The sequence below is a fragment of the Pogona vitticeps genome, chromosome 2 (assembly GCF_051106095.1).
Source record: "Pogona vitticeps strain Pit_001003342236 chromosome 2, PviZW2.1, whole genome shotgun sequence".
Lineage (NCBI taxonomy): Eukaryota > Metazoa > Chordata > Lepidosauria > Squamata > Agamidae > Pogona > Pogona vitticeps.
Genome location: NC_135784.1, coordinates 166,625,858 through 166,653,707, shown reverse-complemented (window position 1 = coordinate 166,653,707; position 27,850 = coordinate 166,625,858). Strand labels below are relative to the sequence as shown.

The window sequence follows — 27,850 nt, the reverse complement described above, 5'->3', positions numbered from 1 at the left end:
CCAGATTTATTCCAGGGCAAGTCCGTATACAGTACTGCATCAAAGCCTGGGAAGTGGTTTCTTATTTTCTAGTTCTGCAGGGCAAATTCCCATTTGAAAAGCATATTGGGAGCTGTATTCTAGCCATGGGTGGGTTATGGCCAGTAAAGATACCGTACTGCGCAAAAGTTTGCCCAAGGTGGTGTTAAACCAAGGGTAGGAAATCAACCTGGAGATCAAACTCAATTTCAGAGAAGCCAATTTGAATAGTAGGTGGGGAGAAAGAAAAAGGTGTGGGGCTAAAAAAAAAAAAACCAAAAAAAAAACAACACCAGCATATTGTTGGGGAAATGTAGTTTTGTAAGCTTCTCCTCTGACATTGGGTGTCTATGGAGTGTGTGCCCCATATCTGCCACTGACCTTAGCAGGTTTTCCCCCCTCACCTCAAAATCTTTGAGAAAATGGAGGATTTTCTACATCTACAGCTAGAGACAGAGAGATAAGAAAAATTCCATGAATTGTAAGGTTTTGTTTTTAAGTTTCTTTTAATCATGAAGCATCTAAAATTTCATTTCCCCCCATTTTTTAATTTTTCTAAAGGAAGGGATGAAACTGCACAGATTTTTCTCTGCACTACAAAGGGAATAGCCAAACTCTAAATCCCTCCAAAAGGGATTTTAAAGCTCTTTCTGATCATCAGGAAAAGCATTTCAAACATTCAGAGTGGAGGGGCAAAAAATGTAAAAGTTGGAAATGGTCAAATAATGGTAATTTATGGAAGCAGTGTACCAATCTAGGTAACAGCAGAGGGCCGTATCAGGACCCCAGGAGGGCCCAATTCAGTTCCAGGGCTGGAAGTTCCTCATTCCTGCTTTAGAGTATATAACTGTACAGGGCAGATTGGTTGATGATGATAAGCCAGAGAAAGGAGAATGAGCAGAGCTTGCCCCTGGGGCCTTGAGCAAGACCTCCCATTTTATGCAGGGGCACTACAGAGAGCGAATGAGCAGAACAGCTGTCTGTTACCTTCTTGCCTTTAGTTCCAGGTCATACATAAGTATTTTGGGGGATCAACTACCTTTCCGCCTAGTTCACTGATTCTGCATGATTGCTGGCCTAGTTTAAAGAGGTCGAAGGCTCAAATATATGCTGCATGTCTGTGAAATAGACTGGAAGGCATCCTAAGAAATTATGTTTCTGGTCCTCAGGAATCAGGAGAAAACCTTAATGTAACATGGCCTCTGCATTAGTCCTCAATAGCTTGTGGGATACAACTTTCCCCTTATTTAATTTATTTATTATCTATTTATTTAAAACCTTTCTCCTTAAAAAGGACTTTCAAGGTCCTTTCCTAAAACAAGAACAACACTCTGTGCCTAAAAAAAAACTTGGGTAGAAAAAACACCCCAAACACATGTATGTACATATATTTTCAATGTGTGCTAAAGCAGCATTTTGTTCAAACTAAATGCATGTATACTGGCTATAAGTGTTTGGCTAATTAATTCTAGTCTCAGAATTTTGGAACCATGTGTGCAGAATTCCAGACATCTTACAAATATCTATGCAAATAGAGACAGGTAGGTGGATAGGTAGGTGGATGATGGATGGCTTAAGAGATAGAGATAAAGATTGGCTTTCAATTTTGTATGGGCAGCAGTTGGTAATGACTATTAATGTGTTCCACTTAATGACTACTACTTCTCTTTCTCTCTCTCTCTCTCTCTCTCTCTCTCTCTCTCTCTCTCACACACACACACACACAAAACTTACATTTCAGAGCCTCTTTGTCTTGGAGGTGGCAGCCTGTTTTTCCCCTGTTTAACATAAGGATAATCAGATGCAGGTGCTTAAGTTTCAACACAGTCCCAAGGATGGAGGGTGGAGGGGGACACACAAGCTGATTTATAGGAAGAACCCTCTCTCATAAATCTTAAAGCAATATATGTTTTTCAACGGTGTGTTGGAGCAGTACTTCGGTGTAAAGTTTCTCTTCCTCCCTTTGCTTGTGTTCAAAGTGATAAAATATAATGGAGGCATGAAATCCCCCACTTTACAATGCTGAGGGACTTTGTGGGTTCTTTTAGCCTGGTTGACAGAGCGAAAACAGAAAGGGAAGCAAGCCCGGTAGCTTGGATTCATGCCATTCACCATAATTTTTCCCCACTTTATATGAATAAACACAGTTTTATTTATTAATATTGCATCATCACAATGGAGATGAAGGGGTGGTTAATGGAGGGATGTAAGCAATGAATATTTCGGTTCAGTCATCAGTTCCAATGGAGACTGCAGCCAAGAAATCAGAAGATGACTGGGACTAGTAGGAAGGAACTAGAAAAGATCATGAAGCTTAAGGATATGTCATTGGAAACCGAGATCATCCACACGCTTGTATTTCCGATCACCACATGTGGGTATTAGAGCTGGACAGTTAAGAAAGCAAACAGGAAAAAAAAGGTTTGTTTGAAATGTGATGCTAGAGGAGGGCTTTGCAGATACCCTGGATTGCCAGAAAGACGAATAAGTGGGTCCTATATCAAATCAAGCCTGAACTATCTATCTCTGGAGGCAAAAATGTTGGAAATGAGCCTGTCGTACTTTGGGCACATCAAAAGAAGGCCGGATTCTCTGGAAAAGATAACGATGCTGGGAAAAGTTGAAGGCAGCAGGAACAAAAAGCTGAGCAAGGCACCTAAAGACAGGACATTTTCAAGAGCAACTCATTCATAGGATCACATGAGTTGGAGGTGGCTTGACAGCACATGACAACAATGAGAAGAAGCAAAAAGAAGAGAGAAGTACATCTGGAGGAAAGATTCTTGCTCCCCAAAGTGCAACCCTACAGCAGAAGTAGATTCCACTGAGTGCAATGGGGCTTACTTTTAACACTTGAGGAATAGTGTTCACCAGGTGTTAAAAGTTGATTTGATGTGTGTTGAAGGACCCTGAATACTGTATGGCTTACTTTCATGTAAATCACTATATAATTGTAGCCCCTGTTTTGTTCCAATGGTGTTGGCCTCTACTCTGAGGAGACCCTGATATAATTTCCTCGTTCACTCCCCCTAGTAGGTTTACTAAGGGCACTGGCAGAAAACAGCAGCCCTATAATCTGTGGCGGGTGTTGTGAGCCATCCGCTATTTTAATTACTCTCAGCTCATCACTTCAGTACATTGTGCAAAATTAAAAATGGCAGGTGACTCACAGATGCCTAACCTTATAAACTGGGTGTGCTAGCTCAGTTTCAGCCAACACTCCCGGTCCAGAGTTGGGATCAAGGACCTTGGCACCTGGCCTGAGATGTTAGGATGGAAGGAAACAGTGTGAGAGGTCAGGCCGAAGGAAGGGTGAAGAATTTTGGAGGTAAAGAGAAACATGGAACCAAATTTGGGGTGATGGTGGTGATAGGAGACAGCAAAGAGATAAAATGGAATCATTTCAAGAGAGCTATCAAAATATTTGGGAAGGGAAACGTAAGCGATGCAGTTGTGTTATCAATGTTTGATCAAGAACAATAGGGGCAGGTGGTTAAAGAATGAATAACAAATGTATTAAGAGCTGCAGGATTGATGACACCATAGAACTGGAAAGTAAAACACAGTATGAATTTCAGTTATATGATTGATACATAGAAATCTGGAATATATGATATTAATGATAAGCTAACTTGTGATATTAAGATAAAAAAGTTGATAAGGAAAAATAATTTTAATGACATTTTGGGACTTTTTATTGAATATGTATAAATGGTTCTGTATCTGCGGATGGGTTTAGATCTCCACAATAAGTCAGTGACACTGGGTTTCATTTTGTTCTATTTAAAGATACATCTGAGAGAGAAAGGAAAACAATTCAGTATTAGTTTATGTTAATTAGGTAATGTGTTTAGGCTTCAGAAGAAGGAAGGAATGTAGAAATATGAGGAAATAAGGGAGGATATGACAGAGGAAGAAAGAGAAGAGAAAGTACATGTTTTCAGAGAGCTGTGTTACCTTTTTTCCACAAAGACAAAACAAAAAATTACAAGAACTGCACATTTAAGATGAATGTATTTACTGCAGTGTGTGAGCTTTCTTTGGTAACTTCATCCACTTCTTCAGACACCTGAAGTAAAGCATTTGGACCACAGGTTTCTGCACAGCATAGATTATATAGGAATGGGAATGGGACCAAGCAGCACGGGAAACATCTGATAGGGCTTGCATTTGAGCACCTGCTAATGACTATATTTCTATGTGTTCAAGGGTGGATTTGTGGAAACGGTGCTGTGAAATTGTATGTCTTACAGATCAGGATTAGGGACCTTTTTCACTTTGATGGCTACATTCCTTTGTGGATAAACAACATTTTGTACAAAGCATGTTAATCTGAACCAAAAATGTAATAGATCAGTTTTTCTAAAAAACAAATAAACACTCTTTTGTTCTTGTGCTGAAGGAATGAACTCTTGGAAAGGCTAGTAGTTTCTCAACAGAATGTCTTGATACCTCAGATAAGCCTGTTTTAAGAATCAGACATTCTCCCTAATCCTACATCTCCTTAATAATGCATAAATTCAGTCACTCATCCCCTTTAGAATAGACTGGTGGTATCAATGGGACTTATATAAGTGTTAAGAAGTCACAGTCATGTAATGGGTCTGTTCTAGCTCAGGCAAAGTCTTTAACTCTTTCTCTTTAATATGATGCTCAAGATTCTTTGTTGGTTTTGTGGCAGTATTATTCATGCTGTGACATGGCTCCCCATCTTCGTCTTGTTTTAGGCAGACATCACAAGGAATTCAGCAAGTACTTTCAGTTGGAAAATTGTGCCAAAGCCTCGAGACCACACTTTGTTGGACTGGGATCGATTTACTGTACCTTTGAGAAGGGTGATGTCACACTAGTCTTGCTCTGTGTAAGTTCTAGCATGAGGGTGGAAAGAGTTAGCAAGGATTTTACCTTCTTTTCCGCCTCTTCTCCCTTCAGCACAGAGTAGCTTTGGTGATTCTTCTGTGCGGTGGAAACTCTTTTCCCTTGTCCTGATACCGTAGCCTATATTATGAAATTGACTTCAAGCACAGCTTGTTCAGAAAATCCCAAAGCCATTGTGTGATGCGTGATTGTGACACGAGAGCTAGCATGATGTAATGGATAGCTTTTTAGCATTGACATTGGCTGTCCTGTCACACACAGCTATTTGTCACACTATGGCCTCTACCTACCTTTAACAGGGTGGGCTTGAAATAATGGTGACTCTGATTTCAAAGGGAGGAACCGTGAATCTGTTCTGGGTTTTAATCAAAACTTTACAGTGGCCATCCTGTTTAGGAACCTGAGATAGTCCCTGTAAAGTTCAGACTAGATGCACTGTCCCATTTTGGAGTCGCCAGCTTCCACTGGGTTAAAAGATTGGACTAGCATTGGGTGGTGGTGGTGGCAAGTCACAAGATCATGAATAAAATAATTTCTCCCTTTAACCCACAATTGGCCAACGCCTTTGTTGGGGCCAAGTCAAATGTCACAAAAGTGTGAATGCTTCTAAATTCTTCAGAACTCTTAAATCCAATGGGGCTGTGCAAAATGTAGGTGGCACAGGAAGGGGAAGAGTGCCAAAATTAGACCAGGTGTATTTACCATGATTTCTACAATTCAGTTCAGTCCTAAGATGGAGATTGCTAACTGAAGGAACAAGAGAGAGGTATGTTAGCTGCAGCAATACCATGTGTCTGTCTGTGTACATTAAATTAATGAATAAATTTAGGATAGGGAGACAAAACTTGCTTCCTATGGACACCCACATGAAATAATCATTAGGTGTGAAGGTATCAGATTAGCCATTCAGGGCAATTAGCACATTGTCATTATCTCTGCTCTATAATATAGTAATGTTTAATGGTGAGAATAATAGCTAGGAATATTTGTAGATTATCTTCATCATGTTTCTTTCCAAAGGCATAAAAAGTCCCTTTTCTTGAACAAAATATTCTCCCTGGGCTTATTTTAAGGTTACTTACTAGATGATGCCTTAGGTACTAAAAACACAAAATAGGTGTAACCCCTGCTTCTATCCAGTGCAGTTTTTGATAAAAATATTTGAGGACTCTCACTTCATCACCTTCTGGGAGAAGTGGCTCTCAATCTCCAATGAGTAGTGCCCAGACATAACATAACCGAATGTAAAAGTGGGAGACCTAACTGAATGCAGACCCAGCTCCAGATTGGCAAATGGCTCTTACATAGGAATCCCCTCCTCTATAGATGGACCAGCTTGGCGGGATTATCTGGCAGAGGCAGTACCACCACCATCAGCAGCACCAGGAGGCAAGACGAGTATGTTAGTCACTGCAATGCAGCCTTCAGAGGAGCTGTGGGAACCACTGTGCTCGATTTCCCACCATGCCTCAGTGACAAAACATGGGAGACCTTGTAGGAGACTAAAACAGAATATGGGAGAGGGGATGAGGTTGAGCAGGTGCCATAGCTGAATCCCTGTGCAATACTGAGGAAGAGTGTATTTGCACCACATAGTTAAGGCAGTTTCAGAGCACAGTAACTGTTATGGCTAAGGGATCCTGGGGTTTTAATAATAATAATAATAATAATAATTTTAATAATAATTTATAAGTTATTGTCATTATAAGTATATACACAGTATACCCATACAACGAAATTCACAGACACCCAGAGACCAGACACATGCACACACATAAAATTCCCCAAACACTCCCCACCCACTAAAAGTCTCCCACTAAAAATACAAACATCTACACCGCAGGGCAAGTAACACAGTCCAACTAATTATTCACTACTGGTGGTCTTTAAGCTCATTATTAATTGCAATTATAGCTCTGGGATAAAAACTATTCAGAAAACGTGTGGTCCGAGTCTTAATTGTTCTATATCTTCTGCCAGACGGTAACAGTTCAAAAAAGTTATAAGAAGGATGGGAAGAATCTCTCAGGATGCTGTGTGTCTTCCTCAGACAGCGGGATGTGAAGATGTCATCCAGGGTTGGTAGCTGGAGCCCGATGATATTCTGGGCAATTTTAATGGTTCTCTGTAGAGCTTTTTTGTCCGCTACAGAGCTACTCCCAAACCATGCCAGAATGCCATAGGTTAGGACACTCTCAATGGTGCTACGATAGTAGGACAAAAGTAAATGCTGAGATAAATTTAACTTGCCAAGCATTCTCAGGAAATACAGCCTCTTCTGTGCCTTCTTCATTAGCATGTTGGCATTTATAGTCCATGAGAGGTCCTCTGAGATGTAAGTACCCAGAAATTTAAGACTACCAACTCTCTCCACTTCCTCACCGTTTATGTACAGTGGTAAATGTACATTTCTCTTTCTTTGCCAAGTACTGAGAACAGTTTTGCCAAGTACTGAGAAATCTCTGTTAGAGAGTTGCAGTGCTTTAGTGAGAGGTTGGGAATTTGATTCCCCACTGTGCCTCCTGGCTGGACTTAATCCACAGGGTCCCTTCCAGCTCTGCAGTTCTAAGATGATGATGATGATGATTCCTTGATCAATGGTACTAGAGTTTTCTGCAGCAGATACTTCAAAAGATCTTTCACATTACAAATTTGTATGACAGAGCTATGAAAGTCATCATTGCATTTGCTCAAGAAAAGTTTTTTTATGCACAAAATGCAGATACACTCAGTACATGCCTAGACCTAGAACAAAACAGTCTCAGAAGGGAGTGAAACTCCTTCCTATCCAAGCCTATCCCTCGTGACCGAGGTTCCTGCCTGAAATTAGTCCTGAGTCCATTTCATCAAACATTTCCTTGGGCCTGACCTGGTCAGTCTATTTCATCCAGGTATCCCATCAGCCTCATGCTCCATGGTTAATGGTAAGGAATTATGGGAGCTGTAGTTCAAACAATCTAGAGGAACAGAAGAGGGGAGGGAATGAAAGGGAGGAATGTGAGATGATGAATAGAGGGAGGGAGGGAGACAGACTCAAGGGAAAGGGACACAAAGTTGAAGGTTAAGAAAGGAAAACAAAAAGAGAGGGGGGAGAGGGAGAGAGAGAAAGATAGAAAGAGATGGGGGAAACAATGACAAAGAAAAAGAAAAATGAGAGAAGTAGGGATAAAAAGAAAGAGCGGACAAAAGAGTGGCAAATAAGATCCTTAGTGAGAGGAAAATGGGGACCCTGGCAAACGCAGAGAAACGAGCCACCCCCACCGCCCAGCATCTCACAGAGAAAGGATCCTGGCTTTGTGGAGAGGCTTTTATCCATAGATATCATGGAGAAAGAAGGGGAGGAGAGATTCTCCCACCCTCCCCTGCTCTGCCTTGGTTTTGCTCTTTTATATCTGAATAATTAAGTCATCTGAATTCCTATGATTTACCATTTCCAATGATAAATAGTCATTACAGGAGTTAGCCAGTTGGCAGATCTTTAGCTTGAAGTTATAATTTGTCAAACTGCCACTAGATTCATGTTTTATGCTAATGAAGGTAGACTTATTGACTCAGGGTTAGGCAGTGACCGGGTCACCACTGCCCTGAGGCAAGGCAGAGGTCAAAAGGTCAGAGGTGAAAGGAAGAGTGGGCCTGTATGGATTTTCTGTAAGGCGGTTGTGGTTTTTATAAGAAAGTCTGTCTGAACAATATCAAGAAGCAGCAAAATCTTAACATACAATGCGTTTTGTTTTGTCGTTTGACAAACCCGAAGCCATATTTAGGTATTTCTGATAGCATTCTGATGAAAATGATGCCAGGTTGTTACGGTACCCCTTGCTTTTGCATTTAAAGAAGACAGCTGGGGCATAGCATTAGATCACAAATATCAGATCACTCTTTGGGGCTTTAAACTTATGGCTGTTGCACAAGCAGTGAGGTGAGCACTTGTGAAAATCACAATGTGTGTATGTGTGCACATCTCACTATATTCACAGCAGCAAGTGTTTGTGTGCATAGAGGGTTGTTAACAATAGATAGCACTGTAGACAGCATTGGAACAGTGACGTTCCCTGTTCAAAATCTACCTACCTAGTATAGGAATTTACTAGACTAGGAATAAGGGATCTTTTTAAAGGTCTGCATTCTCTGCAAGATGATTTTTCAGGGGCCACATGCAAGGAGTGAGCAAGGCCAGAGCTGCTTCTCTCTTTCTCTCTCTCTCTCTTGTATACAAACACACACAATGGACATTAAGACAGCAAAAATGAAAGATCGTGAAGTGGTAATGTGCTTAAGAAAATCACCAGCTCTCTCTCTCTCTCTCTCTCTCTCTCTCTCTCTCTCTCTCTCTCTCTCTCACCCCACCCCATCCATGCACACACATGCACAGCAACTATTGACACACCTGCCACACCCAAATGATGCCCCTTGAAAGTGTGAATCTGGAGCAAATCTCTCCCTCATGGCCTGGGCCCATTTTGAAAGCCAGATCTGCACATTCGAAGTATACAGACCTTCTTCATAGTCTTTGCTTCTCAGCAGAAACAGCTAGGAATTGAAGGGGAGAGACATTAAACAAGGCTGTGCAAAGCTCATGGACTATGGAGTCCTCATTAGAGGCAAGCTACAATTCTTTCAGCTTCAACCTACCCCTTGCAATGTCACGCTAATGAACGCTAACCCATCATGCAGGGCTCTTGTATGGCAAGGAAGGTCACCTCTTTCCAGCCTGAGGGCTACACTCAATTTCAAAGCAGTTCACGAGGGTGCATTCCGAGAGTGGGCAAGACCAAAGGCAAAAGAGGGAGACCAAGAAATAGTGACATGTTTTAGCTTAAAGCTGTTATTGCAGCTACCAAGCTTCAGAAGAGACATTTCCGCCTTTCAAGAAGTGGTGGTGGTGGTGAGGACCCTTTCTTAACCAGGAAAAAATACCAAGCAATGATGTCAGGGGGAAGGTTGGTGTGGCCCTCTGGGAAGCAAAGGGGAGCACTGGAAGGCTGGATTCCACCACAGAAGTCCCTCAACCCTATTGTACAGATGTTAAAAGGTGTTTTTGAAAGATGAGGTGGTTTGAGTAACTCTTTAATTATTTTTAGTCTGACCGTAGGACTTTTTGGGGTATTGTTTGGCAGTACTACAAAATGCTTCAGACAAGAAGAACTGCCTTCGCCTACTTTACATACAAGAAAATGCCACGTCCATTCACTTCCATCTGTGCCTGTTCCACAGTTATTCCATTGTGGACATACCTTGGGAAAGAATGATGAGGCTGGCTTCTGCAGGAAGCAGGATAATCATTTTTGTTTTGCTTCTCTCTCATTTTCAGAGTGCCCACATTTTATGGATCCTGTGAACAGTGCCAGTGAAAGGAAGAGGCCCTTTCCACACCATCGGGTGGGTGGACTCTCCATGTAGTAAAACTCTTAAAAGGATTCTGTTAATGGTCTGTAGGTGTTCAGATGGCTTCACCCAATTACCAGTCCTTTCAACATATTTCTAAATAGAGAACATCTTGAGTGCACAAGTATTCTGGACTGAAATGATTGGATACACCAAAACTGCATGAATGAAACACAGCGTTCAAAATAAAATAAAATAAAACCTTAAGCAATTTCTTAATTCTAACATCTCCAGCGTTCAGGTATCTGTCTTTTATTTGTCCTGTCACACACATTGTCTTCGTTTCTGAAATGACAAAGATTGGATGGATACTGCCTTTATTTTTTTTTTTAATGGACCTTGAGGCACAAACATGATGAGCCTATAGGAAAAATCTTGTACTAATCCAAGATCTATTGGTGCAAATACAAAAAAGCCTTGAAGATTCTTGGTCACCATCTTACTTATGTAAACTCTGGGTTTCTTGCTTAGTAATTGATGTTCTCCACTCCAAAGAAGAATAATATTAATGATAAAATCAACAAGGCCACACTCTTTTTTACTTTTGGTGTACCAGGGGTAGCGTTTATTCAAGAGATATGAGGGAGGGAGAAACCCATACAAAGTATTTGCAATCTGGCTTCCTTTCCCTTTTCACCATTCTCCTTCTGTTCAATGTCAGTGGCACACCCCCTCCTTTCTCTCATAATTTCTGCAGAAAGCCAGTGCCTTAGAAGCAAAGTAAATAAATATTCAGCCAAAATGAAATGAAGACATGAAATGAAACATGTTGGTTTCTCTAGGTTTCCCAATAGATGCTTTGGTGCAGATATATCCCGCTGCTGAGAAGATCAGTAAATAGGTCTTAATATTTCTAGAATTCCCTCCCTCCACCCCAGTGATAGCTTTTTCAAAATTATGAACTAGATTAAGTGGAGTTACTCCCTTTCCCCTTCCCGCTATTGTTCCTCATTCATCCCTCTTTGGCTGAGATCAAGGGAACAGCCCCACTCTGCTAATGGCTGCAAACCGCAAACCACTTGCTCTTGAACAATTTCCTTGACATCAAGGGAGCACTTACAGAGTAAATGTTTTGTGGATTACAACCTTTGTGATCATTCGCTACCTGGCCCAGTTGTACTACCAACCAATTTGGATTCCCACAATTCATCTTCTTCCCAGTCTGCACTCTGCATTTTAATGGTCTGTAGTCCCAGGATGCCATTGTTGCTGAAGCTAAGTCAGCTTTGCCCTCTGAGCTTCTTGGAAGGGAAGGAGCTCTCTCTAAACAGCTCTCAACTCCTCTGGGGCGGAGGTTGGGGGGGGGAGGGGAAATGGGATATAAATGTAAGGAAATAACCAATGCTGAGAACAAGTCAAGTAAGATTTTAATTCCTTTATCCCCTCTTCATTCACTTACACGAATCAAACACAAAGGTACACAAATAAAAAGACATTATGACAATAAACCCGTATCATTCTTCTGATAGTCCGGGCGCATTAGAGGTAGATATTTTGTAACACCTTCTTTATCCTCTTTAAGTTTGTGTGCATGCCAAGGGTTTTTTTCTCCCCTTTCTAGAAGGCAATCAGTTTATTTCTGGTCTATGGCATAAAGCTTGACCCCCATGTTCTTTTCTTGAGCTTAAGAATCCTGAGTAACGCCAGTCAAGGTAGTGGTGGAGGGAAACCATAGTTCAGTGGCTGTACCTATGCACTACATTCAAAGAGCCCCAGTCTCCTCCTAAAAAGGATCCTCGGTCCAGTTAAGCCAGCACTTGGAAACTGTAGAGTGTCAGCGTTAGGAAATTTTCTTCCCAGTGAACTATATGGTTTGTTGAAACTTTGCATCCTTAGTGGCTCTGGAGCAAGGATATAATGGGCATTTGCAAATGTTCTGCTTAGTGAGAACGTATACACAATCGAAATAATTGGCAACTGCCATGAGACTTTTTTTGCTCCTGCACAAGGGGAGAAAGACCAATGTCTCTTTGTCAGCTGTAACACTCTCAAGAATTGTTGTGTTTCACACAGCCCTTGCACTGAGCGACTTTGGTGTTTGTTTGTTCTGCTCCAGACTTGGGAGGAATGTATGTCTAGATCTACCAGGAGCTCTCTAGATGTTTTGCAATAAATTGCCAAGATTTCTGACTCTCATATCTATAACAACAGTAACCACAAAATCATAAGCTCCTGCCCTGAATTATATTGCTAAAGTGAAGGGAGGGATAACTAGGAATGGCTTCTTATATGAAAGGGATGGTGACGTCCAATTGGTTCTGTGATTCCAAGCAAATCAGAGCTGTAACTAGCCATTTAGGTACCCAAGTGGCACCATCTCCACCTGCTCTGCCCTGAGGTGCTTCCTACAAGAATGAGAAAGTTTATGCTTTCAAAAATAAAGGACAGTGCAGAAGTCTGGGAGATGCTCTAGTTTATTTCCCACTCACCCGTAGAATCAGCTCTAAATTGCAACACCCTTTAAATGCAGCTGCCATGGAGTAAAGCTACAGTAGCCTCCCCAGCCTAGCTTATTTTATTTAATTAATTAATTAATTTATACCCCGCGTCTCTGGTCATCGCGACCACTCAAGGTGGTCTAGTTACAGCCCTAGAGCAAACTCCCGGGCTTAAAATTCTATAAATGTAAGCTCATGCCTTTTGCATCAGGCTTTGGCTGGTAAATCTCAGAGTTCTAGTAAAAATAAGAACACAGCATAGAGGCCACAGTCCAGAAAACTTCCCACTCCTGCTGTAATCAGCATCATGGACTTCATGCTGTTCTTCTCCCTTTGCCCCTGACAGTGAATATCGCATTGCATTCGTATCCCTCCTCAAACTTCTGCTCCTTTTTTAAAGCAGTGAACTGGATACACATTTATCCAATACAAAACTGTAGAAATGAGAGACATGATCTCTCAAAAGCACATCTGTAAGACTTGCTATATTTGTAATGTGATTGTTTGGTGCTTTTGGAGAGTGTTATGATTTATGGCTGAAGCAATAAATGACTTGGACACTTGAAACCTCAAGGGCAGTGTGACTTTCCTTCCTTCTCTCCAGGTGAGCCAGCTGCTGGGATATTCCACAAAGGATCAGTCAACAACACCTCTGGTGTCAACATTCTGTTTCCCAGGGAGTAGGCTGGACCATGTAACAAAGATACTGCTAGTCAGTTTTAAGGCAAATTACGCCAGAGCTCAACCACAAAACTACCTTTTCATCATCTTTGCTGCAATACTTATCCACCCTAAGCCAACAATTGCTGTTAGAGCTACAGTGCTATTTAGAGGTCAATTATCATTAGGGGTGTTGTGCTTAAAAACAGGTTGTGAATGGCTCTTTTGCTTTCTTTTCTCATGTCGCTGTTTAAGGGTAGGAATTCACAAGTGGAAGATGCAGAAAAATCTTGCACAGACCTGACCAGGCAACCCTAACCACCCCACCCCACCCCACCAAAACCCAAGTCCAAAATTGCAAACAGCAGCATACATGTCAACCAGCTAGTTCTAACAGTGTTCATTCCTACAGGAAACATTTTTTTTTAAAAAAGTTAATGGACCTTGATTTCCTACTCAAGACATCCCCCAAACACTTTGCATTGCAACTGAGATAGCTCGCACTAACCTCTTGTTGTGGGAGAAATCCACAGACTCCCAAGATTGCAATCACTAAGTTCAGAGGGAGACAAGAAGTGTGGGAAGTGGTGGCAAGGGATATTATCATCCCATGACCTTGTGGGCCCTGCATCTGTGTCACCCTTATTAGGTGTGGGAGTCTCTATCTATCACCTATAATGGGTTTTCAGCACAGGAACAGTTGCCCCTCTGAGAACTGTTGATTCCCAAACAGAGGGGTAAAAACACACTGATGGGTTACAGGAGCCTGGGGACATGTCTTCCTTGCCATCAGTAACTGTTGAGGAAACTAGGACACCGTCTTTTGCTTTTGGACAGTCCTGGGTTGTGATGCATGGGTTGTATTACAGCAAAATTCTACTGATCCTTCCCTTAACTTTAGATCTCAAAGGGCTTAGTCTCTAAGAGAGGGCAGATATATGGTTTGATTGCACATCACACCATTTATCATCTACCTTTGTTCGTCACCTGAATGTGTGTTGGAGAGGTTCCTAAGTATTTTATGATTGTGATGCTATGATTTATCAGCAAACATCATTTAACTAATAAAAACTCTTCTTAGAAATGTGAAAGCACCAGCACCTGTCAGGACATAATGAAAGCCCCGGGGGATTCAGACCAAGGTCTGCCCAACATCCTGTCCCTATACTGGCCAACCAGATGCCTCTTTGGAAACCCACAGCCACAGCATGAGCACAGCAGGCCCTTTTCGTTAGCAACATTGAACCTCATCACTATTACATTGTTCAGATGAAACATGATGACACTGGATATCCAGGTACTTCAAACCTAGATGGTGATTAGTATTGCATTGTGTTTCCCCCTGGACTCTTCTGGCAGTGTGATTCTTTACATTTTTTTTTACCTAGAAGTCTATTGGGGGGTCAATCAAACTGAAAGTTAAGTGAACAGGGATTACACTTAGAAGTAAGATATGTGCAGTCCAAGTGTATATGTCTTGCTTCTAACTGCAGGTGCAGGACTGCCACTTGGACTGCCACTTCCTTCCCATGGAACTTTGTGCACAGTAGACATACAGAAGGTTGATTGTGGTGTTTAGTAACTAAATTAGGTAAGTAACAATTGGAGAAGAGAAAATGAAAGAGAGCAATGGAAACTGACAAGCATGACTTGCACATGTCCAGTACATTTTGTATTGGAAAGCCCTTGTTAATGCCACTCTTGGGTTTCCATAGATGCAGCCCAACACAAGGAAGCCTTTCATTTTGTCCAAACAGGAAGTGACACCAATATTTTAGGTCTCCCATTAATCTGCAACAATATAGCAAAACAGATGCACACACATGGACTCACCCATACCAGTTTTCAAGGGATAGCTAAATATGGTGTTTGCCATTTTCTTGAGCTCAGCTGAGGTATGAGGAAAGGGGAAGCGATTCCCCTGCCCTCTCTGGAAATGTGCCTTCAGATGTTGCTTCTGAGAACTTCTGGACTTTTATAAAAACAACAACAACCACAGTGAGTCTTGATGAGTCTGTCTTTCTCAGTCAGAGTGTAAGGGTGGCCCCAACGTTCCTGCCTGGGGACAGTGATGTAGATGCAAGGTCTGACTTCTCTGAAGGAGAGGAACCTAGCTGATTGCAACCGGCGCCAGGTGACCAGAGAGAGCCCTCCCGCTCTCGTTTCTTCTGCTTCATCCTGCGGTTCTGGAACCAGATCTTCACCTGCACTTCATTGAGGTGTAAGGCTGAGGCAACCTCTACACGGCGGGCTCGGCTCAAGTACTTGTTGAAGTGGAATTCCTTCTCCAACTCTGTCAGCTGCCTGGTGGTGAAGTTGGTTCTGGGAGAGGTAGATACAGCACCATGAGATTTCACTGAGGATGAAAAAGAGAGGGAACCATCACTCAGAATACAGTTCGAGGCCACATATTACCACCATAAACACACTGATTGTGTGTGCTAAGCAGGGTCAGGCCTGGTGAATTCTTGGATGGGAGTCCCTCAAGGAATAACAAGATCTTTGGGCAGCACTACCAATTTATTTATTTTTTTAAAAAAATCCATCAGATACCTCAGCGAGTGGCTGCTAAACGGAACAAATAGTAAAGGAGACCAAATGACTGAATCAGTGTTAGGCAAATTCTTATGTTCCCCCTTTTTTTTATCATCATCATCATAATCATCAAAAATCCAGCCTGTTTTCAACTCCCCCACGTATTAACACATCCAGGCTCATATTGAGAAAAAAAAATCTAAGATGGTAGATAGCTTTTGCTTCTCTCACAGATGCCTCCTGAGGAACCTGCAGTGCAGATGGCTTGCAAGTTTTACAGTAGCTAATCACTGAAACAGTTTATACTCAGGCAGGTCTGCACTGGCTGAGTCTTAAGGACATGACTGGAGGTGTTCAAAGCAGGAAGAAAGAGGCAAACATCCTGGTCACCTCCAGAGCTCATCAGGAAAACCCATGCAAATTATGCAAACAATACTTGGCCATTTTCCTCTCCTCAGGCAAGGTGGCAGCCTAAGCCAGACAATCTGGTTTGGTTCACATTATTCATCTCCCATTCTCTGTCTGTGTCTGTGTGTCTCCATACATCTGTGTATTTGAGTGTGTAATATCTACAGGGCTGGCTAAAGGGAGCATGGCACCTACTCCTCCCTTCCCAGTACAGAAGGGATCAGAGGGGTAGATGACTCTTATTTCGACACTGGTGATAACATAATGTCTTTGTGAAATGTTTAGGAGCCAGTTCAGTGGATAAAGTCAGGGACAAGGACTCAGGAGACTTGCATTCAAATCCTCACTGAGCCATGAAAATTCACAACACAGCGGTGGTTTGGCACTAGTAAAACCACTGGTAATAAATAAATAAATGAATAAATAAATAAAACCACTCCTTAAATATTGCGCTTACCTTGAAAACCTTGTTAGGGCTGTCATAAATTGGATGTGATTTGATAATATGTAACAACAACAGCTTAGGGGGTACAAAACAGATTATGTGGGCCACAGAGCCGTATGCTCTGGAAATTCACAGCTACCTCTCACCCCTCCAGCATCTCCTGCTTTGGGTGCCTGCCACATTCTGCCTTATGATAGGGCCAGCCATGCAAGTACATACACACACACACGCACATGCACGCACGCACGCACGCACGCACGCACGCACGCACGCACGCACACACACACACACACACACACACACACACACACACACACAAGATTACCAGAACCAACGTCTGTTCCCTTTCCTTGCAAATTCAACATTTGGTCAGGCTTCTGTACCTTCTCAAAGCCTGAAACGGATGTGGAAAATATGCAGGTCATATGCCCCCCCCACCTCCAAGGCTTTGTTTCTTGCCCTCATCCCAGATATTTACTAGAATTCTCTCTTTCTTTTTTTCCTAGCAGAGTGTAAATTGCCACTTCTGGAAGCATCTAGAAGCTACAGTTGACCTTTTAGACAGGTTGCCCTAAAACGATTGTTTTTCCTTAAAAAATAAAACAGAACAGAATAGATGGATAACCTACTGCTTCACACAAGAGCGTCCATAATTAGCTGCTTGTTCGTATAGGAGAATCAGCCATCACAATAAGGGACCAAGCTATACCATCTGAAGCACCATGTTTTCCGAAGAATCAGTAGAATCTGTTCTGTGCTGAGAGTTGATGATATTACTTTGCAGCTAGGAAGTCAACTGGTGTCTGTGCTGGAGTGAGCCAAACCTAAGCCAAAAATCAACGTTTTTAAAAGTGAAACTGACTAGGATATAGAGCTGCCTTTTCCACTAATGCTGCTGGTTTCAATCTTTCTCTTTCTTCCTCTTTCTGTGGCCCTTTTTACGGATTGAGGCAAGTCCAGATTCCCCTGTGTTTAGCCTAATTTTCACTAGGATTTGTAGCCAACATGTTTGCCAACATATTTTTGTGACATTATTTTGAAATGTATTTTAAACACATTGTATGTTTACAACGTCCTAAAAGATAAAGGCCATAAACTGGTGGCCCCTTCCCCTTGGAGTAAGCGTCCTACAGAGGTTCACCAGGCACCATCCCTCTAAGTTTTTAGGAAGCCAATTAAGAACAAATTATATAAAGCTGCCTTCTATTAGTGGTGAACAATGACATGAGATGCTCGAATGGGCTTTAATTTGTGCATTTCTATTTAAAGGTAGGTTCATTGTTTTAGCTAGTGACAAGGTTCATTGTACTTTATCACATTTTTATTGTATTTATTACATTTTGTGTGTTTTTTAATTGTATGATTTTATTCTGTGTTGTGAACCACCTGGAGAGTGATAACACTAATGTGGGTGGTGGTGGTATACAACCATAAGTAAGTAAGTAAGTAAGTAAGTAAGTAAGTAAGTAAGTAAGTAAGTAAGTAAGTAAGTAAATAAATAAATAAATAAATAAATAAATAAATAAATAAAGTCAGTCTCTCTGTCGTCAACATCAATTATTGCCATTACAACCATTGAGGAATTCTTGTCCTGTGTGCAACTTTTTCTTGGGGTCTCTTTTCAAAAGAAATGTCTCATAGGATGACTTCGGCATGCCTTCAAATATCTTGGAAAGGGATGTTAAAGTACTACAAAGTGATACACCCTAGAGGGAGGTGGCTAGGTCACATTTTGCATGTCTGCTGTGGTCTGATCAGATGAGGCATCTGACCCCAACATTTCAGGATGAGCTGTTCTTTCTGCTCAGACTAGAGGCAGCTTGGGGTGCATGTTGTTTGGACACATAAATGCACCATTGGAAGAACATAGCAGAATTTTTAAAATGAACACCAAAAGGAATCTTGTAATGAACAATTAGCCAGGCTCCTGTTAGAAATGTAGGAGACAGAGCCACAAATTTCCTTTCCCTTCAGCTCAGGTTACTTTGGACATAATTCTGAGCAAGGGGACTCGGTGGATATAATGCGGTGATGTCTGGAGTAAGCGAAGGAGGCTCTTCTTCTCTTCAGCCAAAGGGGCACCAGAAATGTGTCCCAAAGGCACTGTTGTAGTTGCACTTGACGAAGTGGGCTCTAATCCATAAATGACGAAGATAATGATGTCTTCAAGGTGCCACAAGGTGCTCTGCTGGTTCTGCTAAAGCGGAGGGACAACACAGCTCCTCTGGAAATCACAGTTTGCTTGTCTGTCCGAATCAGGTGGTTTTAGTCCCGGTTTGCTCCCTACACATCAACCTTGCCACCCAAACAGGAGCTGTCAACACCCCCACAATCAAAACTGACCTCCCACTCTGACCACAACAACCCCAGCACTTCTGAATCTTTCATCTGGTCCTTTTTGTCCTGTTTGAATTGCATCTGCCTTCTCCTCCAGGGGACGGGGTGCTGGAAGCCACATTTCAGTGGAAACCGGGAGCTGCCCACATTTGGCAGACCAAAGAAGTAAATGTGACAATTAACTATGATTTGAAAGCACAAACCCACTTGAAAGAGGGGTAAAATTTTTGACAGATGTGGTGAGTCAGGAGAGAGGGTGACATTTAAGAATCAGTATATTTTAAAAATGAAATGTATCATTTGAAATGAATCGTCCACTGGACAATCTTCAGCATTTGCCATTCTAGTTTCACGTTTGCTTGGGAACTCTGTGGAATTTATTTATGAGCAGAGAAATGAAACAAAATTCCGATCTTTTAATTCCATTCCCCACTTCCCTTTGCATACATTTCTCGAATCACAATACTATCCCAAAATAAGAACGGATATGGTTGCAAAACGTAACCTATCAGAAGACAGCCTCTGTCTTTCCCCTTGTTTTTTTTTTTGCATTGGGTTTTTTTTCCCCAGGATTGTTTCCATCCACCCTTTAAATTATCTTTGTAGCTTGTTCCACTTTTTGCAGGTGCGGAAACAACTAAGTATATTAGTAATAATGATATTAAAACAAAGGCAAGGATCCATGTTGCCACGGATCGAGTCTCAGCTCTATAAGCTGTCTATATGTGTTACTAAATTATTATTCCCTCCTTTCCGGTAGCATTTCGTTCCTTATTTTCAGCGCAGGGCAATGGGAGAAGTCGCTCCACAGTCAAGCAGGTTGATTTTTAAAATAAGAGGTTAGGCACGTATGGAGTTTCTCAACAGACATGTCACCAACCCGGGTTCCTTGGAACCGGGGCGTCTTCCTGCTTAAAGGAACACCAAGCCTCTGCTAACGGTTTGCATCCCAAGACAAGACATGTAATTTCAGCCTCGATGGTTCTGCGAACGTGGGAGTCGAGAGATCGAGGAACCGTCATTAGTTCCGGTTTAGAAAAGGCATCTCAGAGGTCTGAAGCAGGCAAAAAGCCGTATCTCCCGTCTTCCTAAACTTCGGGAGAGCTTCCGTGTTCATCTCTACTCATATTTAAAAAAAACCCAATGAATTCCCAAATAAGTGTGCCACTCGAATGGCAGCCACAAACTTGTCGGATTCTTGGGTGGGACTTGGATCTATTAGTGAATATAATTCTGTTTCCACAAATGTCTCCGACAAATGCGTAAAAGCAACCGATGCTTCTTTAAAAACAAATAACCACGACACATTAAGGGATGAGACGGGAGTAGAGATATTCCTTAAATACATCAATTATTCGTCTTCTATTAAGGAAGTCAGTTTCTGTATCTGAAGCCTGGAAGGGGGGGGGGACACAACCACAACAGTTCTTTTTCTTGCTTAACCCCCCCCAAAAGCTTCCAAAAATATTTTTGTTTTTATTGTCCATCGATTTATTTTTCTCGCTGTGCTTTTGAGCAGAGAAGGAAATATATTTCAAATTAAGAAATACATTTAAGACCCGAATGAACGAAACCCGTCGCAAACAGATCAGTTTTTCCTGTTGAAAAGAAAAGAAAAAAGAGGGGAGCGACAAGCCGATTTTTTTTCCGTTGGGGAATTTAAACTAGCGAAGTACTAATTATTATTTTTTAAGTAGTAGAAAATAAATTATATGAGAGGAAAGGGAACAAAAAATATACTTCGGGAAAGAAGACGGCGATTCCTCATTTTTCCTCCTGGTGTATACTGTATAATATATATTAATGTATTAAAATATATTAAGAAGGTTGCACACAAATACACCCCCAAGCAGCTGACTAGAATCCCACTGAAAATGATAATTCGACTCTCTCAGATTTCAATGGATCTTGATTGCTTCCCGTATTATTGACTGAGCAAGGGATCGAGAGATGACCACGATCATTTATCAAAGTACCCACTCGCTCCCGGATTGTGAGTTTGTGTGCGTGAGAGAGAGAGAGAGAGAGAGCTTTGATGAGTCTGGGCATTGTCCACTTGGGTTAATGATCCTTTAATCTGGCAGCCTTTCAAGAGATTAACCACGATTTCTGGCTGGGCGTCCCAAAAAGGCGACGCTGCCTAACTGGAAGAGTCCGAGGCTCTACTTTCCCTTTCTCAGAGGGAGGGGGGACACGCTGTATTCCCTCCCTGCCAAAATCGCTGCAGAAAGAGCATCGAATCGTTTAACCTGGAAAAAATATAGGAGAAAAGTCTCCTCTCCCTTCTTCTGATCAACGGCTGTATAAGAGGTATACCCCTGTTCGAAAGCTCTAATCTATCCTACTTTTAGAAAGTTTCAGCCCGAGGTGAGTCTAGTTAGCTATAAAGAGGGTGGAACATTCGGAGTGAGGCCCCGAATTCCCCCCTCCCCTAAAAGTTCAGTAAAGTTTCAGAACTGCTTTCCTGAAAGTTTCATCGACCCGTTTCAAAAAACAAAGCAACAAAAACACAATGCAACAAACAAACAAACAAAACAAAATCCAGGAACGGCAGATTGCCAACGATTTGTAAACACACATACACACACACACAAACATATTTCGAAGAGATCACAGTGAGATTTCAGGGCAAACCTTTAAAACGAGCAGGAAATCCTCGCCATCCCCTCGACAAAAGGTCACCTTCGCTAAACATTGTCTTTAAAATGTTTCCCAGTTATTTTATAGAGCAGAGGTATCTCCCTTTTTACTGGGGCAATTTTGTTGCAAGACGGGTTCTAAAAAGTTTTTTTAAAAAGTCATTTCTGTTAATGTCTGAACGGTTCGATGTCCACGTCGTTCGTGGGCCCATTCGATCCAATAAAACTACTCACATTTGAATCCAAAACCACTTTGGAGGACTTATACAAAGTTTCTGATACATCCCGTATAAAGCGAAACAACATTATCTTCCCCCCCCACCCGCCCACACGTTTAATACCTGTAACACGGGGACATGCTCAGGGGTGTGTATGTGTGTGAGAGAAAAAAACCCGAGACATTCGCGGGGCGGGGGTGTTGACGAAGTATTGAATTATATACTGTAATCGTGAGCAATGACTTTAATAAAACGTTCGCGATGCTTCCAGAACTTCACTGCCCAACCAAACGATTATTTGAGGAAAAGCCATGCATAGGACGCAGAATCAATACAACTTCACTTTTTCGAATTGGTTATTTGGAAAAAAAAATAGCTCCCCCCCCCCCGTTTTAATGTCCAACCACGGGCCCAAACCCCTCGTTTTCAAGCAGAACAAGAGCAGTTTCGAAGCGCCCCCCCCGCGCTCTCTTTGTTAATTTAGGGGTTGCTCCCAGTTCGCAGCTTTCCCGTTTTGGGGACCCGGCAGCGCTAAGCAGGACGAAGGGACGAGGCTGCCGAGCGTGAGCCGCTTAGAAACGAGACAGATGCAAGGCGTAACTGCGTGATGGATGGCCTCCGACGACCTCCTCCGGGGGGTACCTGGGCGCACCGGCGAGGTGGGCGCGCGCGCCGCCCGCCTCGTCCAATGGGAGCCGCCGGCGCCGGGCGCCCCCGCAACTCACCTGCTCGTCGGGGCGGAGGCCTCCGAACTTTCATCCACTCAAAAGTTTCCCGGGGAGCCCAGAGCTCCGGCGGCAGGGGCCTCGGCTCCCCTCCCGCGCCGTCGAGGGGAGCGAGGAGGAGCTCCGCCTGGCCCGCCGAGCTTGGCTGCTGGTCCCCCCGCCGAGCCCCGAAGGGCTGCCCGGGGAAACCCGTGGGGTGCGTGGCCGAGGCTGGGCAGCAGCAGGAGGAGGACGAGGAGGAGGAGGAGGAAGAAGAGACGGCGGCGTGGAAGGCTGGCTCCCCAGGACTCGACGGGAAGGGGCCGAAGGAGTTGCGAACGGGGCGGTCGGAGGGAGGGAAAGGAACGCCGGCCCGACCCCGAGGCGGACTGGTCCCCGCGAAGGGGTAACGGGGAAGGGGGGGCGGCGGCGGCGGCGGGAGAGAGGGGCCCGGGGGAGGGGGCGCGGGGTGGGCGGGGGCGGCCCGCAGGAGATCCCGTCCCACCTGACAGGCGGGGACCCCGTCCGCCCAGCCCGGGCGGGCCTGCCTCTCCTCCGGCCCTTGCGGCCCCCCGGAGAGGATGCCCGCCCAGTGGCCACGGGCCCCCGCCCCACACGCCCTCTGGAAAGCGGGGCCGGGAGGATCGCTCATGCCGCTCTTCAGGGATGGCCGGTCCTCCTGTCGCCGCCGCCGCCGCCACCACCGTCCCCATCACACACACACACACACACACCCGGCCCGGGCCCTGTTTGCTTTTGTTTCTTTTTTTTCTTTCCCCAAGATGTCAAATCGGACATTACTTCCTCCCCCCTCCCCAAACTTTCCTTCATCTCAAGGAAGCGGGAAGGGGGGGCAGCTGGCGGGGTGAGAAAGAGGGGAGGGGGAGACGTCGAGGAAGAAGACGACGAAGAAGACCGGCTTGAAATTCGATACCTCGGCTCCCCGAGCGGAGGGGGGGGGCTGCCCCGTGACCGGCGCTTGGCCAATGGCCGGCCTTCCCCGAAGGGAGCAAGGGCTCTGTTTGACGCGCTAATGGCAGCAATTTGTAACTTGGCGTCTCTCTCTCTCTCTCTCTGGGCAGACCCACTGGAGGGGCGAGGGAGACGGGCACCTCCTGCCACCGAGCCCCCCCCCGCCACCCCCGGGCCCCGAGTAGGGGACCCGGCCGCCCCCTTTTCCCCTCCCGGCCCCGCTCCCAACCCCCCCCCCCTTGAGCCAGCTGGAGCCATCGGGGGGAAAAGCAAAGGTGAGCCCGTCCCGTTTTGACTTCTGCTGCCGCTTCGGCGCGGACTCCCTTCTCCTGAAGCGCCGGCTCTTCTCCCTCCTTCCTCCGGCTCGTCGCCCTCCCGCTTCATCTCAGCGCCTTCTCCCCTCCCTTCTCCCAAGTACATTTCGGGGCCGTGAAGTCGCCGGGCATAATACGCCGTTTCATCTTAATTTAGCTGATGAAGTTTGCCATTACTTTTGCAATGAAAATAGATGTACGGGCTTGTTTCTCTCTCTCTCTGTTTGGGGGTGGGGGAAAGAGCACGAGGAGAAATTGGCGGTAAGGAGGGAAAGTGCAAGAAGCCCACAAACTTTATGATATTGTTTGTTTGTTTGTTTGTTTGTTTTATAGGTCGCCTTTCTCCCAATAAGGGAGAACCAAGGCAACTCACAGTGTTAAAAAGAATAGAATTAAAAACACAGTAGTACAGTGATACATTAAAAACAATTAAACGATGGACTGGATTAAAATACATCGATTAATTGAAAACATGTAAAACGTTAAAAACTATCTTCACTAAAAATCTACATTTTGATAGCCCTCAAAATGGTGGATGGGTGAGAATAGGGATACACTCTCAGTCCCTTCTGCAAAAAGGAAGAAAGAAAAAAAAGAGAATGAGGAAGGAAATTTTTTAATCAATTGATTGCTTTAGAATAGCAAATTTCAAAAAACACATTATAATGGTGAAGGGAAGTTTATTAGCATCATTTCTTCCACTGCCAGCATTGCTTCTCTCTCTCCCCCCCCCCGCCCCATAAAAACTGCCTCCTAGCGGTAATGTTCTTGATTCTGGACTGACAGAAGTTCATAAAAGTTGACCTGATGGGATATTTCTAAGTGATTGTTCGAGTGATGGATTGCATTTTGAAGTGGAACCCGGAGCTGAAGGGTTAGAAATGGTGAGGGTGTAAGAGAAAGAAAGAGCAAGAAAGTTAGATGCCTGCTTCTAAAAGATGGTGGTAGGATGATGAGTGATGTGAAGAGTAGCTGAGAAGTCTCTTGAATGAAGGAATGCGGGAATAGTATATGGATAGCAATAAGGGAGAGCAGCAGCCAAAAATTTATAGAAATACTATCCCTTTTAACTTTATCCGTTTGTCCAGCAACAACACCTGAATGTTTAATAAAACCATATAAAACAATAATAACATATACCAAGAAACATTATTTAAAAGTCAAAAGTGCTCTTACCTTCTGTATTCCAGGCTCATTTCTCAGAGGCTACCATTCTCGTTTCCAAGGAATATTAATCTAAATTACTATTAATAAGGGATAGTTACAAGTTAATTGACATTAAAATAATCCATTTCAATTTGTTAATATTAGATGAACATATAGCACACATGCTTAAAACAAATTCAAATACCGCTTTTGGTTTTTGATTGGCAGGCTTATAGGGGGTGGAGGGAGAAGAAAAAGTGTCTGCACACCTGGAGAAATGGGAACAGCAGTGTATGTTCACACAAGTAGGTGCAAGTGACAGCTTTATGTATAAAACTTCAAAAATCTTCACGTTTGAAAAGACACAGACAGGCAGACGGCTCTTTGCATGATTACCAAGCAGATAATCAAGCTGTGTACTTGCTTGTGTGAACAAGCCGCCACACTTGTTGAATCTCAGTGAATTTAAATATTCACCCAGATTCTTACGTTCAGATGCTCTCTCTTCCGGGAGTGTATCAGTGCCGTTGTCCTAGGACTTTATGATCCACCAGACCTGCCTCTCTCTGTCTTGCCATAGAGACATCTAAGAGTTATAAAACTGTGGAGTTGGAAGGGGCCTATAAGGCAATCGAGTTCAAGGCAGGAATCCCAATCAAAGCAGATCTGACAAGAGGGTTGTCCAATTTTCTCTTGAAGGCCTCCAGCATTGGATGAGTATCAATATCTCACCTTGTGGAGCAGGTGCAGTTCAAATGGGCAGACAGCCTTTTTGGGTAGCCGTATTTGTGAGAAAAGAATTGAACATTGGGGGCAATCTGAGTATTATCGTAGCTCTTTGGATCAAAATAGCACATGCGTAGTCAACACCAAACCATGCCTGAAGACAGTTTGCCCACAATGCTCCCTGCCTCCTATTAAAACAGGAGTGGGGAGCCAATGGCCAGCTGGGTGTTGCTCAACTCCAGTTTCCATCAGCCCCACCCACCTGAACGAGTCAGGAATAATGAGGTCTGTTACTCAACAACAACAAGCTCCCATTCCCCTGTTCAAGGCTCATTTTCATGTGCATGTTCCAAATCACAGTGGTTCTCAGCAAACTGTCAGAAAGGTTTGATAAGACCTTGATAAGATACTTTTGGTGCTGTTTTTTTTTTTATTTCAGAGTGGCTGTTCCACACATGTAAATCATTCCTTGATGTTGCTTTCAATGCGCAACTGAACATGCAGGTGTGAATACACACAAAGTCTCCAAAGTCACAAAGGGCTCCTTTTGTGCTGTAAACACAACGTGAGGCTCCCCTACTAGTATAATATAACAGCATCTTCCAGTGATTCTGAAAAAAGATGACTGTGTGGTTGAGTGAGTAGGGTGTTACAATTTAACCTGGGCAGTATGGGTCCAGTTCTTCTGGAGCTGAAGTGCTGGATAGCTCAGAGGTTTAGATTTCTAGCTGCAGTTGGGAATTCAATTCCCACACTGTGCCTCCTCATCAGGGGATGGACTTGATGACCCATAGGGACCCTTCCAACTCTGCAAGTCATGATAATGATTGCTACCACATCTACTAATTCCTTAGCTATTAACATTACTCAGCTTCTCCCTCTCTGTATGTGGAGAATGCCTGGGACTGTCCTCATAAATCTGACCACCTAGATTGGAAAGCATTCATACCTTACTGGAACAGATGGTTTCTGAACTTCTGGGGGGACCCTTTTAATGTCCCTGAAAAACCTATTGGATACTGATGCTGAACTTGCAAAACGATCTAAGGTTCGAGTACCCTTCACCAGCAGTGGTGAAGTATTCTATTTCCCATATGTTTGTATCCTGCAAAGCTGAAGTGTGTGTGTGCATTTTAGGAGGCAAAGGGAAGATCGTGATTAATACTTAACAGATTTTTGTCTCTCTCTTTTAGCAGCTCTTTTCTGCCTGGGCTGACAGACGAAATGTGAATGCAGCCTGGACCTTGAATTGCTGTAGGAGGGTGAGGAGAAGAAACGTGTTGGCAAATGTATCAATAAAAAAGCAGCCAGACCTGTGGTCCAAGTCTTCTACCTTCTGTAAATAAAAGCAGAGATGAATAGGCCAGTCCTTAGCTAGCATAGGTGTGGAAGCCACTGGGAGGAATGTGTGGCATCCGTTCTCCTTCCTATGAACAGGAAACAATATGGAGACTGAAATGCCTACATCCCTAGACTGATGTCTCCTCTCTTTTTCAAATGGAGATAAATTAGTTGATGTGCTAGCTGGCTTTTGCTTTTTGATGCTTTGGCCAGGATTCTGTGGGAGTTCACATCAAGTTTGCCTAACTGGCCATGACTAATTGCAGCCCACTGATGAAGTACAAGGGCATGCCTCATCCATGTACCTGGTCAAGAGCACCGTTGTGCAGCACCTTGTCAGTTTGGTGTGACAAGTTATGTCAACTTTACACAACATAAGTGAAGCCGCTGCCTCTGTCACCCTCTGTTGTCTTGTGCCCTGGGCTGTTTTAAGGCAGTGGGTTGACTGGAGCAAAGGACAAAATGGCACATTCCTCATTTGTAAGCCGCCCCGAGTAGACATGGTCTAGAGGGGCGGGGTAAAAATCAAATAAATAAATAAATAAATAAATAAATAAATGAGAGGAGACTTATCTACAATATGGGAGATGTGGCCACCCTAACCACATCATATTTAAATTGATTAAAAGATTTATTGCCCTTTATCAGAGAATGCTGGGAACTGTAGTTTCTTTATTTAAAATATT

The 27,850-nt window shown here is 43.4% G+C and overlaps 1 protein-coding gene and 2 long non-coding RNA genes across 5 annotated transcripts; 2 read left to right on the top strand and 1 right to left on the bottom strand.

Annotated features, from left to right (window-relative positions):
- Window positions 1-1,758: 1,758 nt before the first annotated feature.
- Window positions 1,759-10,482, top strand: LOC144586432 (uncharacterized). Of its 2 annotated transcripts, none has more exons than XR_013541260.1 (2): window positions 1,759-4,879; window positions 10,208-10,482. It is a non-coding gene; the product is annotated as an uncharacterized LOC144586432 (long non-coding RNA). The 2 variants fall into 2 exon arrangements; XR_013541259.1 differs by lacking the exon at window positions 1,759-4,879 and adding an exon at window positions 6,616-7,820.
- A 1,149-nt stretch (window positions 10,483-11,631) lies between these two features.
- Window positions 11,632-23,753, bottom strand: LOC140704676 (uncharacterized). The gene is made up of 2 exons (XM_072991126.2): window positions 22,687-23,753; window positions 11,632-15,735 (listed from the first exon to the last, which is right to left on the bottom strand). The coding sequence occupies exons 1-2, from the start codon at window positions 23,315-23,317 to the stop codon at window positions 15,407-15,409; spliced, it is 960 nt and encodes a 319-aa protein (XP_072847227.2). The 5' UTR covers window positions 23,318-23,753; the 3' UTR covers window positions 11,632-15,406.
- Window positions 22,938-27,135, top strand: LOC140704678 (uncharacterized). Of its 2 annotated transcripts, none has more exons than XR_013541257.1 (4): window positions 22,938-23,071; window positions 23,748-23,912; window positions 26,263-26,329; window positions 27,017-27,135. It is a non-coding gene; the product is annotated as an uncharacterized LOC140704678 (long non-coding RNA). The 2 variants fall into 2 exon arrangements; XR_013541256.1 differs by having other exon boundaries at window positions 23,748-24,147.
- The last annotated feature ends 715 nt before the right edge of the window (window positions 27,136-27,850 follow it).

Excerpts from the sequence above, each read along its gene's own strand:
- LOC140704676 (XM_072991126.2), bottom strand. The coding sequence starts at position 23,317 with ATGAGCGATCCTCCCGGCCCCGCTTTCCAGAGGGCGTGTGGGGCGGGG. Across the intron at positions 15,736-22,686 it reads GCCTCCGCCCCGACGAGCAG|TGAAATCTCATGGTGCTGTA; the intron begins GTGAGTTGCGGG and ends TTTCATCCTCAG.